The sequence below is a fragment of the Anas acuta genome, chromosome 1 (assembly GCF_963932015.1).
Source record: "Anas acuta chromosome 1, bAnaAcu1.1, whole genome shotgun sequence".
Classification (NCBI taxonomy): domain Eukaryota; kingdom Metazoa; phylum Chordata; class Aves; order Anseriformes; family Anatidae; genus Anas; species Anas acuta.
This window is the reverse complement of record NC_088979.1, coordinates 161,882,519-161,899,884: the sequence shown is the minus strand read 5'-3', so window position 1 is coordinate 161,899,884 and position 17,366 is coordinate 161,882,519. Positions and strand designations below refer to the sequence as shown.

Sequence of the window (17,366 nt, the reverse complement as noted above, 5' to 3'; positions counted from 1 at the left end):
ACTGATTATGTGACCCTTGAAGTGTGGGCTCAGCACTAACTCAAGGCAGGCATGTCTGTCTGTCTCCCAGGTACTCTGTCTGAGTTCTCTGCCATTCAGCAGCAGTGCTGTGTTGGGCCCAAGAGCCAGCTTTTATCATAGTGCCTGTGGCTAAAGCAGGGTGTTGGTTCTAAGGCATACGACCCAGGGTTTGATGCTATCCTGGCTTCTACCCATGCCCTCTCCCCGCCTCTTGCTCCCCTTTTGTCAGAGGTGAAAGCCAGCCCTTTGGAGGGAAAGGGGAGCACCACCAGCAGCCCTGGGTAACTACTGGGGGTAGGTTACTGGATTGCTCAGGACACTCAGCCTCTCTGCTTTGCGAGGGTCTAGAAGGTGACTTCCTGGACCTCACAGCACGGCTTTAATTTTTGTTCCTTTGAGATGGCTGGGAGAGCAGCGTCACGCACCTGACTTTCTGGGAAGGAGCTGGAGCTGCTCCATGTTCCTTGATCAAGGTAGCAACAAGCCTGCAACGCTGATGTGCCTGCACTGCCCCCTCCTCCAGGTGGCAGCATGGCTGAAGAGGATGAGCACACGTGGCACTTCAGTCTCCTGAGAGGTCTGGAACTAAGCACAGATGACTCAAAACGTTAAAAACCCAGTAGTTTATTTCAAAGTATAAATTTCAGGCTTGTCAGACAAAACCCCACTACAGGTACCACACACCCACGCGCACACATACACACACACACACAACTCTACATTACATACAAAATGGGGGAGTGCTTGGCAACTGCCCAGTTTAAATTGGACATTAAAGCAGTCCTACATTTTTTGTATTTACAAGTCCCGCTGTAAAACAAAACAAGAAATCAGATTGAGTTGCTTGCAAAGACTTTTGCATGTTTGACTCAATAAGTCAATAACTTACTACAGCTGAACAGGCCTCCCCAAACAGCTACTACCCAGTTACCTTATTTACAGCTATACCCCATTAAATTAAGACAGCACTTCAAATATATATATGTATAATATATTAAATAAAAAAAAGCTCAGCCTGCACACTGACAATGAGAAATAAAGAGACGTTTTAATGGGTATGCAGAAGGTATGAAAAGGAAAAATCCATTCATTTGCTTTTTCGTAGCTGTCATTTTTTTTACTCTCCCCTCAGAAGGGAACACAGGTGGAGGCAGGGCTGGCTCTGTGCATGTCAACTGAACTCCTCCCTCCAGTGTTTGCACACAACACGAACCCCTACCCAAACTAAATATGTATATATATATATATATTTAATATCTCAAGCTTCTATTTTAAAAAATCTGGGTATTTTTTACTAAATGAAAATACTGAAGAGTTTATAAGAAGGCAGAATCACAGGTTGACTGTACAGTGTATACAATAGTCTAGAACTGGGGAATGGCTGTTTGGGGAACAAGAACAGATTTGACCTGGTCCTATGCGTAATATGGATTCTGATGTATTGGACGCTTAAGACAAACAGTGTAAAGGAAAGGGTGAAGGGATATTTTTGTTACAGTACAAAACAGTGCTTAGATCCTACTATTGGGCCCAGTCATGCTCCCACTGAAGGCACGAGGGGTTTTGCCATTGCTTTCAAAGGAAGCAGTCAGTATAAGACCCCTTATTTTTACAGGGAAGACACCGTGGGCATTTCCAGCCTTGTGCTAAAAACATAGGGGTGGGCAAGTGTCTCAGTGCTTGTGCTCAGTGGTCTAACATGGCAAAGGGCAGCACACACAATTAAAGGAGAAAAGACCTGGGCCAGCTGCTACTCCCAGGGAAGCTGGGTTGGAGCCCAGAATTACACAGCCTGAGAGGAACTGGCCCCTGCACCCTCCCCTTTTCTCAAGTTGCCATGCAGCTGCAGTAACAGATGCTATACCTACAGTCTGCACCCTTCCTAAGGGTTTAGTTATTTGAATCCAATAAAGCTTTTTTAGACTTGTACTGAAATAAAGGAGGTCAGTGAAGCTGTAGCTAAGAGAAACTCAGAGGAAGAGAAGGGCATTTTGCCACCAGTACGCCACAGTAGGGCTTCCCTTCCAGTCAGAGACTGAACTAACTCAAATTACTTTCAGCGTGGACATCCACATGCCCATGTATTATACAAAGAAACCAAACCAAACCTAAAACAAAACAGAAAGTGAGGATGGAAAACACAAGTGTAGAATCAGTGCAGTGTTTTCCAAAATGCAGAGAACTAGATCCAAGGTAGTGCTGCTAAAAGGTCACATACCCAGTGGCAACAACACAAATCATAAACCAGGCACAAATTTATACCAAGGTACTGAAAATAAGATGGAAAAACGTGTAGGGAAGGCATTTTGACAATGCCCCTTTTGGTTAGTCCTGAAAGCAGTCAGGCAGCTGGATTTGATCGCTGTAGGTCCCTTCCAGCTGAACTATTATATTCTACCACCTGAAAGTCATGTCAAGATTTTTAGCAGATTTAAAAATGAATTACTGGAAAACTTCAGCAACTAACATTTTTATGATGAACCCAGTCTAAAAGCACTGTGTTAACAGACCTGAACTGAACATTCCTGGATATTTTGGTAATATTTTCAAATAAAGTCTATGAAATGAAGCCAATTCTTTTTGATTGTGTTATTGGCAGAAATTTATTTTCACAGTATTTTTGTTTTTCCTGGGAGATTAAAGGATAAATAAAAAACAGCCTCACCACAACACTGAGAAAAGTGCCATTTGAGTTAAGGAACTAAGCAATACTCCTGTTTGTTAACATAAGGGGTAAATACTCACTGCAGAGATCTGGTCCACCATGAAAATAATTTTACAGGCGTGGCATAGTCCTCTTGGCATGTCTGTGTTAACCAGCTACCCTGCAATGTCTCCAAACTGTGCTAGACATCTGGAAGTCAAGCTAGGCTCCATCATGTACTTCGCCACCACCACTTGCGTAAGATCCTGAAACATCATCTTAACATCTCTGTGGCGATGAAAGAAGAGTCTGCTTTCACCCTACAACACTGATGGCTTCAGTCAGCAAATAGTAACTAGCTGGCTTGCTCTAGTCACAAAAATCAGCTGCACTTTGCCATACATAGCAGAAACAGACCTATTAAGCAAGAAGCCCGCTTTTACTCTGTTCAGTTGAGAACTGCATCTTTAGTAAATAAAGATGAGTCCTCTCTCTAAAGATGCAGTCCACATAACCTCCAAACACAGTACCAGACCATCCCTAATAATACCTCCATTGGAGGAAAGAGAGAAATTCTAATACAGGACTTTAACCCCCCGCCTAGCTAAAGCAAGACAAAGCTAGTAACAACCGTGACCTAAGAGCAAGCACAAACTATAAAAAAGTTGATTTACAGATTGGGCTGGAATCAAAATTAAATAAGCAGCATAAGTTCCAGGTTGTATTCTAATATTTATTTTTAACTTTCAAACTATAAAACCTCATTGTACTGATATGGCCAACGGCCCTTTGGTACCACCTCAAAGACATGAAAGTAATTGCCCAAGGAGGACTTAACAGCCTTCAACTGGAAGAAATTGCTCTAAGCCTCTACTACAGAACTGGCTTTATAAGGACTCAACTTTCCATAAGTAGACTAAATGCATTATTAATTATTCTTTGAAATAGGCAGACAAAACATTTAATTAAACATAGAAAAATTCAAGGCATTATTGATTATTGGCACCAGTAATACAGGGACAACTGTTATTCAAAGGAAGGGTAACACATTTTTCATACATGAGATTGAGTGTGAACCTTCTCTCATGATACTTGCGTTTCGACAGAATTTTTGCTCTCCCAGATCAATAAAATTGCCATACTTTAAATGCAAGTTTCCATACAGAGAATATTTGTTACTCACCTGACAGAAGTGACAATCCCAGCTACGTGAAGGATTACAGTAAAACAGTATAGACAAAAGTCTACAATGGAGTGTCTTTCACTGATAAGGTTCTTGAAGGGAATACAACTGAAGAACTCATTATCTCGTAGTTTATTTCACCAGTCATATTTGGGGATTTAATTTCTCCTGCCCCTTTTCAACCTTGCTTTATATTTAAAAGCTTCTTGTTTTTAGGACGGCCAGCATTGGAGTTATATGTTCTCTATGGTTTTGCCAGATGGTGAAGTATTTTAAAAAACAAAACAAAACCACCTTTCCTTTCTAAATTCACTGCTGAGTTCTGTTGGAAAGGAACAAGACTGCTGTCCTTGCTCTTATAAGTGACAAGATGTAAACCTTACATGTCCTTTCTCATCCAGGTGTGTTAGAATTTGGTTACACAAAAGGCAAGTTTAAGATGCTAACAGGATAGTGGGGCAGATGTACCGCTTTGTTTTCTCAGCTCAGAAGCATCATGAAAGCTTCTAGTAACATTTGCAGTTGCTCACAAGTTTTGGACCAGTGTCTGAAATACTTTGGGTGTTTTAGCTATTTGCAGAGGCAGACGGGAGCAGAGAAGAGGACTGGGAAGCCAACTTCATATATTTTTGTACTAACTGAACATCCAAACTGAGTAGAAGCTTTAGAAACAAGTAGAAGCTTTCATGGTGCAACACCACAGAGGTTTCTTTGGCTGAACTGCAGCATATGGCTTTCCCAAAAGAACAGGGAAAGACTGGTGGAAAACACTGTCTGTATATTCTAATGTTCTTCACAGGACAAAAACAACTACTCAATAATTACAGTGAGGAAAGGGTTGAGTGGTACTGGAGATAAAAACGAATCCAGCGTCAGCAGATGTCATACTTCCCAGTCTTTACAGAAAGAAAAAAACAATCACTGTGGGTCACAAAGATGAGAAGCAGTAATGAAAGGCTAGAGGGGTAAAAGGAGAAGTAACTCCAAGCAAATAAAAGAACACCACAAGGTATCTGGCTACATTTATTTCTGAAATTACTCTTTAAGGCACAAAATAAATCTAAAAAATAGGGCTGTGTGTATGAGGAGAGGGGCAGAGAAATTATCTGAGCTAGAGAGATATGAATGCAGTCTCTACGATCCAGTTTCAGATCTGACCTAGGAATGCTCCCAGAGTGAGTGAGGATAGATGGTGATAGTAGAGGAGAGCTCTTATTTAGGAGAGGTAGGAGGTAGTGGGACAACTTTGCTTTCTAACACCTCCAAATTCACACATGTTGGGTCCCTGGCCAGACTAAAGTTCCCTTTCCTCCCCTCAGACAGCTGATTACAGTTTGTAAAATGAGAACGGACCACTCAATCTTCCAGTATGAAAGTGAGACCTTGAATCACCTTTCACATCACAGCCTGCTCACAGAGCGGTGGGGTGCAAGATGCAAATCTGTTCTTGCCCTCATGTTAGTGCCTTGATAGATACTACAGATGTGTATGCTTTGCTTCAGACAAACTGCAATTAATTATTTTGTTCCCACTCTGAAGCAGAATCCCAGGCATCCAAGGTGCCCTTGAATAACAGGTAGGTGGAACAGCTGTCATGGGAGGGAAAATAAAATTTTCAAATGACCCATGACGTGAGCTATCCAGTAAAACAGGTTCTCTTGCTGCAGGTGAGACTTTATTTTTCTTTTGGTTCTCAATGCATGTAGTGTATCACACAGCCATCTAAAATAATCCTGCAGAGAGTGGATTTAAAAATGAATTTCATGCATGGGATCAACCTTCCCAAAACAGGGGGTAAACTCTGGGTAGTAGAACAGGTTTAAAGGCTCCAAAGATCTCTAGTTTAACTGCTCTGGGAAGAGATCACATCTGTGGACTGGGGGTCACAGAAGGGTCCAAAACGTCCATAGATGTCCTTAGCCCGGACAGCAAAGTAGTATTTGCTGCCAGACACAAACTGAGTAAGAGTGCATGCCATAGGTAGGGGAAGGGCCTTCACTTCCCCTATCTTCTTCCACTGGGAAGGCATAGTGGCACTCGGGTCCTCGTGGTAAGCATAGAGATGGTAACTGTCCACACTGGCACAACTCCGGTCCACTTCCAAGACACTCCATGACAGCACAATACCATTCTGGCTCTGTACCCGTGCCAGCTTCAGCTGTGGCTTTTGAGGCAGAGAAGTGTTGGCAGCTTCAGGGGGCAGGCGTGGCGGCTGTGGTGCCTCGGGGAGTGGGGCAGGATGTATAGGGCGTGGTGGCTCCTAAGCAAGATAAGAACAATAAGGGAAAGATAAGAGTCTACAGCAATGGAAGGAGGTTATAATTCATCATCCCCAAAGCAAACAAACAAATCAGCCTGCAATTACCCAACCATCATGACTGTGCAGAGAGCACACGGGCACAAGAGCAACAGCAAAGGGTGAGAAGGGGTGGGACCAAGGATGTCAGAAGTCATTATTCACATATAAATCACTGCCTGTATAGAAGATCATCACCACAGATACTTCCCTCTTTGCTTCCCACCCATGAGGGGATGGACTGTGAATGCTGAGCCATTTACCAAGACTGAGCAGTCAGGTTCACAACCTGTTTGAGCTATTTTATATCTGAGCTGCTGTTCCCACATTACCCAAAACACCCCAGACAGTGGATTGAACTGGCAGTTTATCATCATCTTTTCAACAGGTAGGTTTTCAGCTACAAGAGGAAGAACAGGTAATGGTACAACGTGGATATTATCACCTTAAATTGATCACCAAATTTCAGCCTCAGTGCCATTGCTCCATCACCCACACAGTAAAGAAGTGCTGTCATCCAACTCATGACAAACAGTTAAACACATGAATTACATTTTCAAACCACAATAAAACTTGTTGTGGCAGTTCTTTTGTACCCCTGACTACACAAGTCACCTGCAGACAATTAATGCATCATTTTTCAATACGCAGTACCGGTGATCTGGAGAACTGTGATGTAAGCTAACAAGATCACACATCTCTCTCTGTTCTTGGCAGAACCTTCTGTAGGTGATACAGTGGTGTTATACATGTAAACTGTCTGAAAAGTGTCTACAAGACATTTCATTTTTCTGCAGTTCACACTAAGAAGCAATCTGAGACATGCTAATTCAGAGACAAGCCTGTAAATTGTCTTAACTCATTTCAAAATTAGCGTACTCACCGCATGCACTTGTGGTGGTCGATGATGCACTGTAAGCTGAGGTGCTCCAGATCCAAGACTTAATCCGTTGTTCACAACGTATGCAGTTGTTTGAGGCATTCGTACTGTCATGCCTGTAAGAAGCACAGTGAATACACTCCTGGGTATTCAATACTTAAAATCAGCCAAACAGAACACTGTGAAAGAGACTAAGTACTCGTGTCTGTAGAGGAGATAGAATAATGTTTTTACCCTTTGTAGCATGAAAGAAATGGGTGAGGAGGGGAGGTTGGGGAGATTCAGGTAGCTTAAGTATGAAGATGAGAATCTGATCGCTTTGGGATTCAGACAGGAAAAGACAAATACTGCAACAGCAGGATGATATCAGTATTCAAATGCTAGAAGACTGTGCTGTGTGTGGCACAGAATTAGAAAAGATTAAGTCATTGTCCAAGAAGCTTGTTTTCCCTCACAGAATGGCCACCGCTATCGATATGTACACACAGGAATTACTATTCATTAAATCCCACAGCAAACTGACCTGGCTGGCACGAATAAACTAGGTAATTTTATAGCTTTGGACATAATATCCAGAACTTCTGCAAATGACCAAGTAGTCATTCATTTTATACTACGTCTCTCTCTCTTAAGTATTATTTTGTCCATTTCATTGTGGGACATGCATATTCTGTGAGCTCAATTTTTTTTCTCATTCTTACCAGTTGCCCAGCATGTTCTTCTATTTCTGTCTAGAAATACAAAATCTGCAGCAACCTCCACTACTCCCTAAATCTGCATTTGTATGAGATTCAAGCATTCTAAAACTTCTGAATAGAAAGAATGAGTAGCTCACAGTGAGAAATTTCAGGAAACCACAGCTATTCTTTGATAATTTCTGTCTATGAATAGTCATCAAGTTATGACCATGGGTGATGAGTATCTGAAGTCTAAGTAAATCATGACTCTGAGACAGCTGAAACAGAGTGCTAAATTTTAGTAGGTAAAGTGCTGAACTCTAGTTAGCTGCTTCACATTTTTTTCCTATTAGCACATCTGTCTAAGAAGCTAATTAAACTATGCAAACTTCTATAGGATGAACAAGCATCAAAACTGGCTATTCCTTATGTATGAAAATCCTTGTGTATGAATATGTGCTGCTTTAGCACAGCTGTGATACTAAATTACATTACATTAAATTACATAAATTATATGAAATTACAATAATCTGAAGAGAGATGGAGAGATACCTTAGGAACATATAATGTACAAATTTAGTATTATTTCTGAGTGCATCTTTGTGAATATCAGGTAGACATACTACTTAGATGAGGCAGAAGAACAAACTACAAGTATGCAAAACACATTGTATGAATTGTAAGAATTAATCTTCCATATACACAGCATACAGATCTTGCTACTTAAACACCTGCTACTGACACTAAATAATTTCGATGATAATATAAACCAACAGATCATCATCAGCATTTCTGTATAACAAAGGTTTTTTTTGCTATCACTGAGTGAAACATCTGCATCTGATGTGCAATTGTAAAGCCTTGAAGAAACCTGTATCCCAAATAATCTGGTCTTCAACCTGCTGAAGCTAACTATCACTTGTTCCTCAGGACAAGAACACCAGATGGCTAGCCTCAGCAGGAGAAAATGTTGTTAAAAATAATTAAGTAAATGAACCATTACATACTCAAAACTCCTTCCAAAACAACAGGTAGATCACACAGGTTTGACTTGTAGCTAAGGGCAACAATGATGAAAACAAAGTGTGGGTAGAGGTTACCCTTGCATTTCAAGGCCTTTCACCAGCAGGAACACAAGATATAGACATACACCTCAGAAGATACTGTCAGTCAAAAGATCCTGAACTCCAGTCTGCATGGCATCACAGTATCCGAAGTTCAAGGAATATGGACAAGTAGTCTGAGAGGAACACTCATTTCCTCATCCCAACACTTCACAGACATATCTCAAGAACTGTCAGACCGAGTTCTGCCTCACTAGCACAGCTGATTTTTCACAGCCTAAGGCAATGCAGCTGAATGTAGTCATAAGGGATGCTTAGATTTAAATCACTACAAACATACATAGATATCTCTTTTCCAAAAAAAAAGTGTTACAGAACAATGAATCAATTATTTTATGCAGGCACAGTCTTACATTGTTCAAACACACAGTGTTCCAAGTCTGGCTTAAACAGATGGTGTCTAAAAAATTCATTACCTGGAGGTCACATTAATGTAGCCTCAGTGCAACAGAACAGGGAAACATGTTTAACCATGTTGAATTAAACATAGTAGTGATGTTGTGGGGAGTTAAAAAAGGCAATTAAAATCCACCACTTACTAGCAAAATATAAACTATAATTGAACTTAAAGACTTTTTATTGTGAACATACTCTATTCATTTAAGAATTTTTTTGTTACTGCTATGGGAAGACACTGGTTACATTTGCAAAGTCAAGAGAAACTTGCTGGCATCCCTAGTCAAACTCAATCATGTGTTAGAAATGGATGCATTTGGCGAGAAATTTCATCTGTCTAAGCCTGGAGAAAATAGGAAAAATTGCTGGGCACAGGACATCAGACATTGTTATGGAATCACATTAGGATGCCTGATATAAACTGAACTTTTAGACAGGAAATCAAATATAATTTAGTACATATGAATAGATTTTAAGCTTACTGCATAATAACAAAATGGTCTCTAACTATCCTTCTACCGAACAGCTGTACTGATCACATTACTTTCTGCTACCTTGTGAAGCATTGGACATGTCATCCAGAGATGCACAGTTGGCAGACAGTGCCTGAGGCAACTTCATGCCATTTTTTCCTCATCTACACATCTACAGGGGGAATGATTTCTTAATGGTCTGAGATCTTCTCAAGCCCATTAATTGAAAAAAAAAATAATACTAAGAACCATCTCTATAATTTGGACTAGTATTGTAAAAAAAAAAAATAAATCCATATCCATCAGGCAGAATGTATCAAGTTTTGCTGTGTTACAGTGGAATGTGTATGGAATAAAGAATCCCCTACCTCCAGTCTGTGGATTGACTGGCCTTAAATTTGGGCTTGGCATGACAGCTCCTCTTACAGGATTCTGAGGTGGTGGTGCAGGAATAGTGGTATAGACCACCTGATGGTTAGCAGGGGCCCGTGGTATAGGAAGTCTTGCAGCACTTTGAGTCACTGGTCGATGGGTTACATTCACTGTTGTCGGAGCTGGAGAAAGAAAAACAGACAATAACCTAGAATGGAATTCCACATTCTATCTCAGAGTGCATACCTCTTTTGGAAACCGAATCAACTGAGTCATGCAAAATAAAAGCTGTCTCCACAAATTCCTGTCTGTTTTTGATAACGCAAAAAAGGAGAAAACAACCTAAGCAAATGGTAATTTTCACCCGAAATAATAATGCCAACATCTATCCAAATAAGAACAGAAAAGATAAACATAATATCCAAAATAATCAGACTGATGACTAAAAAAACCTATATCAAGTCCAAATACAATAATTAAACCAAACACCCCCTTGCTTTAATAAATAAATAAAAATAAAGTTAAAAAAAATTGATTTTTTACTATTACTATATAAATTATTATAATTATTATTATAATATTTTTATATATTATATATATATTATTTTATATATATTTTATAATTATTATAATTATTATTATAAATTATATATTACTATATAGTCTGATCTGTATATAAATAAAAGAAATCCTGAATATAAGGATAGCTGTAGAGAAGATAAAAGCCAACACTGAACACGAACTACTAAGAGTCTGTAAAACTGGTCATTAGACAATTCTAATGCCATCTAATCTTCAACAATTATCTACAGAAAAAAAATTAAAGAGGATCTATGTTTCTTTTTCACATTAGGGAAAAAAATCACTGCATACAAAGCATATGTTCCATATACTTCCAACTAGGTGTGGAACTTCATTGTCAGCCTTGTCATTCACTCTGCCGAAAGAATTAATTGTGAAGTGCAGGTAGACAAAGAAAGGAGTGATGTTGCTAATGCTTTTTCTTCTATTACTCAAATAAAGTAATTGCTACAGATTTTTTCTACTTATGCAAACAAGTTTTGTTAAGAATTTCCATGGCTATCCTATTTACTGGTCTCCTTTTTGCTCTGGACCATCCTTAGCAGAATTTTCTCCTCTCTGTGGAATTCGTTCAATCCTGAATTGTTTCTTTCCAAACCAGCTGGACTTAACTATCTTTCCCCTCCACTTCATCCATGAAGAAAAAAGAAAAAAAAAAGAAAAAAAAGGATATTGACTAGAATGGAAGATTCTTAAGTGACTCAAACATTTTCAATATTCACCTGGCAAGTTTACTACAATACGAGAGAACACAAGAGTCTAGCTTAAGAAAAAGCAGTCAGCACTTTAAACGACGTGAAATGAAGTTACCTGTAGGTACTACATGTATGGTGGTCTGGGAAGGTCCACTTGTTGGCACACCTGTTTGCTGCTGACTGGTTGGTTGCAAAGACGGCATGGGGCGGGACAAGGGCTGGCTGGATATACTCAATCCTGAAGCAGGTGTCTGATTCTGCTTCTTGGACTCTGCTTTAAAACAAAACAAAGTTACAGAGAATAGCAAACAGAAATTAGAACACCACAGAGCTATTTAACCTCCTTTTTTCTCCCCATCATTCAGATTAGTGAAGAACAATTCCTAGTATGACATTTCTTTAATCTTTTCATACTGCAAACCAAACTGCAGGAATTTCTTTCAGTTCCCCATATTTTCATCCTCCCAATCTTTTGCCTCCCTATACTCCATAATGTTTCATTTTATCATCATGAAGCTTATGTATTTCAGCAGAATTTGGAAACCTGCATTTTTCCATTAAAAAAATGGAATGGCCTAAAACATAAAAGGCCTAAATACTGCTGTACTCAACTTGTTTTTTAAAAAGTGATAATTCTCGTCTACCTTTGATGCTTACATTCTTTTATTTGCTGATACTTTCCTTTGTTCAATCTTTATTAATCAGCCCTTCTGTTGCTGTTTTGAATTTTCATGCTATTTTCTTGATAAAGGGGAATTGCTTTATTAATCAAAAAAAATTTGTTAAGTTTTATTTTCTTACATTGTCACTCTCTTGAACATGACTCATTAATGACTTGGAGAAGTGAGAAATACAGTGTCTGTATCTGTAATTTGCTACAGCAATATTTTTTTCCTGCTTTATAGTTTATCTGTAACATCATAAAATACACATTTGAGACCAAGCCTGTATAGGTCTGTAAACAGACCTTCTATCCACAAGGCCAACTGAGAAGCTGGAGTTTTAAACTAGACTCGAGCAGCAGTAGGCAGAGAAGGTACCACCAAAACCCAGAAAACACAAGGCAAGAGAGTAAGTTTTAAGAGCATCCATTCAAATAAGGTTTGCCCTAAATAAAAAAGCACATGCAGCAGCCACTAACTCAGTTAAAGAACACACGATGTAGAAATAGAAAAATACTCGAGAAAATGTATCAGCAATACACTGAAGAACATGTTTAGAAATTATCCGTTAAGTATGACATTTACATTACAAAGCATTAAGAACAGGGTTAATAGTGGTGTGGCTCAACATGATTTTGTTTATTTATTAGCAATTGGAGACTACTTTGATGGTCTCACTCAACTGTCTTTAACACCAGCTACTAACAGCTTGAAGTAGCAGGGCCCTTCATAAACTGCTATATGATAAACCTAACACAAGATCTCAAAAATAATATAATAGAAATTGCAGTCTTTCTGCATTGTCTTTCTGCCTGTAAATGAGTAGCTGAGCTACTTCTCTAAAGCCATTTGATGAAAAGTTTTCTTTTGATGAACAAAGACTACAGAAGCAGCAGCAAAGGGATGATCATTTTGAAAACACAAATTGAGATATTTCCTGCTCTTTCACCAAATAACAGGCCTTTGTGGTTAGTTCAAACTTTTTTATATTTCACAGGGGTATGAGAGGTTTCCCAGTGTCCAGCAAATTCTTTGAAGACATTCCTTTAGAGATGCGTACACATGGTCACTTTGAATATGTACAGATTTCTACACATTTCAACTGCCATTGTATAATTTAAATAATATATAACTTGAATGAGTCATGACCTAGAGAAGATGTGCTCATGATCCAACTACCAAGAACCCAGACACACTACAGCTATAAAAAAGTCATTCAAGCAACAAGGATAGTCTGGGCTATTATTTTTCCCGTTTTGTTTTTGATTTCACATAGAAGCAAGTTCATTTGTTCCTGACAAATCAAGAGTTCTGCTGAGATTCCAGCTGCAGGAAATGATGAAAGATAACCAACTTAGATGTCACTAAGTAAACAGAAACAAGTAGCAAAAGATTCTTTAGCTATGTAAATAAAAATTCAGCAAGGAAAAAAAATGAAAACTAGGTACGTAGTAAGCTCAGGATTAATAAAGAAGTAATTAGAAGTAATAAAGGAACTGTTCCAATGATGAATAAACAGTATCATCTTCACTAAAACTCTGGAACTGGAGAAGACAGGACAATCTGATTTATGGAAACAAGTATAAAATGGAAATCATTACTACTGGAGGCATAAGTAAAATTACAAATCTAAATCACAAAATGGAAAAGAAGAGGGGCTTAATTTCCATGCCAGAAAATGGGCTTGCAACATTGCAGTCACAGCAATGAAATGCATCCACACTGCCAAAGGACATGAAAGCACAACTATATTTACCCTAATCTTGGCACACAGACCCCAAGCCAAGAACAGTTGTATATTCAGGGGAAAAAAGATTGGAAGCTGTAACAATCTAATGTCTGATTAACAACTGTAGAAAGGTCCTTAATTAATTGGTAAACAAAGATGAAATTCACGTAGAGGAAGTTTCAACAATATAATAAATAATTTGAACTTCTTAGATTGTTCCACGAGTTTAACAGATTTGAGCATAGACAACAACAGCGCTTAAATTAAGGGAAAGGTAAAAACCTTAAAGACAGTATTTTACACTGTGTAGGATTCCTTTTATTTAAGGCCTATCAGAATACTTCAGTAACAGTCTTGCATAACAGAAACAAGGAATAAAATACACTGAACTGAAACAGACGTTTATTCCTGTCTATCATTCAAGGGGATGAAATAATACTTGCAGCTCAACTGCCCCTGCTGCTAGCAAAATTTATTTCTCTTACCTTGAGAAGAGCCATCATCCTCATCATCCAGTGTAAGGTCAATGACACCTCCTGAATTGCTTCCTGCGACCTTCCCGCTCTGAAAGACAAAACTCCTTCATTTTGCAAAAGCAAATCCAGGGAACACAGATTGAAAAAGGGATATGAATTGAACATTGTGTAAGAGAGAGAACTGAAGAGCTTATTAGAAAGGATGAAATGAGAAGGAGGAGGAGGAGGAGATTTCAGACAAATTTCCTCAGACTTGGAAAAACAGGCAATGACGAAGTGACTAAACTGCAATATCAAATTTTGAAGCACCTTTTAACTTTCTAAGGAGTAGGAAAAAACCTTGATGACCAGTAGTATGTTGTTATTTTACAGGTAAATAGATTAACAAAACTGTATTATAATCTTTGAATATATATATAAGTTAATTATGACCCTTTTAATATTTTAACCCAATTGTAACCTGTGCTTTCCAGCATAACCTTTTGACAAAATAGTCACCGGGACAACTCATGTTGAGATAGTCTGGGCCTACCTGCATATGGTGAAATTGACTTCACAGTAAGGAAACCTCTCACAAAACCTCTGTGCTGATAAAATACATCATCAAAAGCCATCAGAACACTCCAATGGTTTCCAGCTTTGAAGAGTAACTTCATTATTGTATTTTATCCCCTATCACAAAACTCATCATTTGTTATTCTAGATATGAAACTATTTGTAACCATCTCTTTGGAGAGGATAAAGACATCTTTTATGTTATTGTGAAGGCTTAAAGTTATAAAAACCTAGAGGGCCATCAAACAAAATTTATCTTCTGGATCAATGACTTTCCCTTAGCTGTTCAGACTAGAGCTGGACCACCAGCTTCTTCTTTTAGCTGGTGAAGTGAACATTGGGGAAGGCCCTGTATATTTCTGGGTTTTTAAATCTGCTTTCTAGAACAGATCTTCAATGAAGTCAATGTCGTCTTTCTTAAATTTGATGCAAAAATTTGTGTTTCTTTGGTTTTGCAGAAAAGATGATCATTTATTGTTGGGCTGAACTGCTACTGACTTGTGGATTACAGTAAGCCAGGTTCCTCGGGTGAGACAAGGGGTTAGGAAAGCAACATAATTACCAACATCACTGAATAATTAACATTAACATGTAAAAAAATCGTAAGAGTTATCAGCCGCATGACGCCAGCATGATAAAATCTAGGAAGATTAGAGTTAGTGCTGTGTGGTCTGATGGGGACAGATGCAAAAAGTCCAAGCACTGAGATTATCTACTCTTTTAACTTTAAATAGGGTAAAGCAAAGCCTTTCAGAAGGTCTTAAAGACAGTTCTCACACAGACAAGACCTTGAGGAGAGAGAAAAAAAGCATCATAAAAAATACAAATGAAAGCTGTCTCTGAATTATTGGTCACTGGATTTAGACAGCCTGACACGAATGATCTCTTCATTACAGTTAGATTATAAGGTGATTTCTGCTCAAGCTCTATTTCTGCCACCAATGAAATTATGCTGATAACCTATCTGATAAAAAAAAAAAAAAAAAGGAAAAAATAGCTAGGTACTTATGTTCCAAGGTTGCAGAAGAGACCTCTATATGGACTCTATCCTTGCTATTCATAAACATCTTTCAGATGTATTAATCATGGAATTCTTCTGTTGAGTGATTTCTATTTCAGAAACCTTCCAGCTTCAGTTTTCTTAGTATGATGAGCTGATTTAACCACTTGAAGCTTAAGATAAAAACCACATTCAAATAATCAATGAGTACATTCAAATAATCAATGAGTACTTGATTAACACAAAGTCAAGAGGAATTTCATTCCAACTTGATTATCTTCCCAGTCAATGATGTATATTTTGAATTATGGCTCTCCTTGCCAGGAGAAAGCAGACTGAAAAATGGAGTAGGGAGATTTATGAAGAACTGGAGAAAGAAAAAACTAACACGAAGCTATTTATTTTTCCCCACTATAAAATCTGTTAGTCTGAAGTAATTTCCTTCAATTCTTCTTCTACAAGGAAATCTAAATCCCTAGAAACAAATACTCTTTATAAAACTGTTTGGAAGTCCTACTTAACCATGCCAGTTGAGAGTTCTTTGAATTTCCAAGTCTGCATGTGTTACTGCATGCAGTTTTGATTTTGGTGTCTCCAGAAGGCCAGAATCTCTAGTTACCTAAACAGGCAATACTAAACAAATAATCCAATCAGCCAGTTATGTCTCAAGCATGCCCTTTTCAGAAGGAAAGATCTTCTTTGAGTTAGTCACTTCATTCAAGGTTTTGTACTGAACAACCCTGGCAGCAATCTCCTCACAGGAAATATCCATAAGTGGTTTGGTTCTTTCCACAACCTGTACTAGACACTGTGGATCTGCAGGGCAGTTTTGAGTGGTGCTCTGTGGTACAACCCACAGTCCCGCTTCCACGGCACGGAGTTCAGCTACTCCAAGAGGAAGCCGTACTCCACATACAGCACTCCCCAGCTAGTTTCTCCTAGTTCACCTGCAATACATCACCTTCGAATGAAATTTAGGGGTACAGGAAAACTTTAAGGAAACTTGAAACACTGAAAATGCTACATATTGCGTCTCTTACCAAAAGCATGTAGGGAAGTATGGTGCTGTCAGGGTATTCCCTCACAGAATAGACTACTAATTATGCCTGCCACAAAGGTCAGAATTTTGACTGTTCAGAACATCTGTTAACATTTACAAGGAGAAGCAGGGTCCCTTTCTATACTCTGTAGCACTGGCAGGGTTTTCAAATTCTTGTAGATCTCTCAAGTCCAGAAAAGAGAAGAGATTCAGAAAGAAATGGGAATCAGAGATTGGAAGACTGGTTTATACTACATTCCTACAGGAAAGTTAAGAATTTCCATGATCTGAGAGAGATGCTGTATCACCCAATACCAGGTGTTTCTGAAGTGTCGTAGCTTACCACCTGAATGGTTAAGACCTACAAATGGAAGCATTTGGAACCATCCCTGCCAAAAGCAAGTAATAAATGCTTTTCCGAATGTTCTGTGCCCGACCATTTAAGAAAATACAAACAGCCCTTTTGGGTATCACGATTATATTATGCATGAATTATCTCCAGGAAATTTTTGTTGCTACAAGGACTTGCCAAAAAATAGAACTGTTTGAGGAAAGGCTAGAG

The 17,366-nt window shown here is 38.7% G+C and overlaps 1 protein-coding gene across 2 annotated transcripts in view; it reads right to left on the bottom strand.

Moving 5' to 3' along the window:
* Nucleotides 1-3,377: 3,377 nt before the first annotated feature.
* The window catches only part of ATF7IP (activating transcription factor 7 interacting protein), a 104,632-nt gene continuing 90,643 nt past the window's right edge, over nucleotides 3,378-17,366 (bottom strand). The window contains exons 10-14 of one of the 2 annotated variants that reach the window (XM_068668991.1): nucleotides 14,220-14,298; nucleotides 11,459-11,617; nucleotides 10,063-10,248; nucleotides 7,028-7,140; nucleotides 3,378-6,108 (exon numbers count right to left, since the gene is read on the bottom strand). In XM_068668991.1, the coding sequence (XP_068525092.1) occupies nucleotides 5,692-6,108; nucleotides 7,028-7,140; nucleotides 10,063-10,248; nucleotides 11,459-11,617; nucleotides 14,220-14,298 (954 nt within the window). In that variant the 3' untranslated portion in view covers nucleotides 3,378-5,691. The remainder of the gene's footprint in view (nucleotides 6,109-7,027; nucleotides 7,141-10,062; nucleotides 10,249-11,458; nucleotides 11,618-14,219; nucleotides 14,299-17,366) is intronic. The other variant, XM_068668992.1, reaches the window with a different exon arrangement.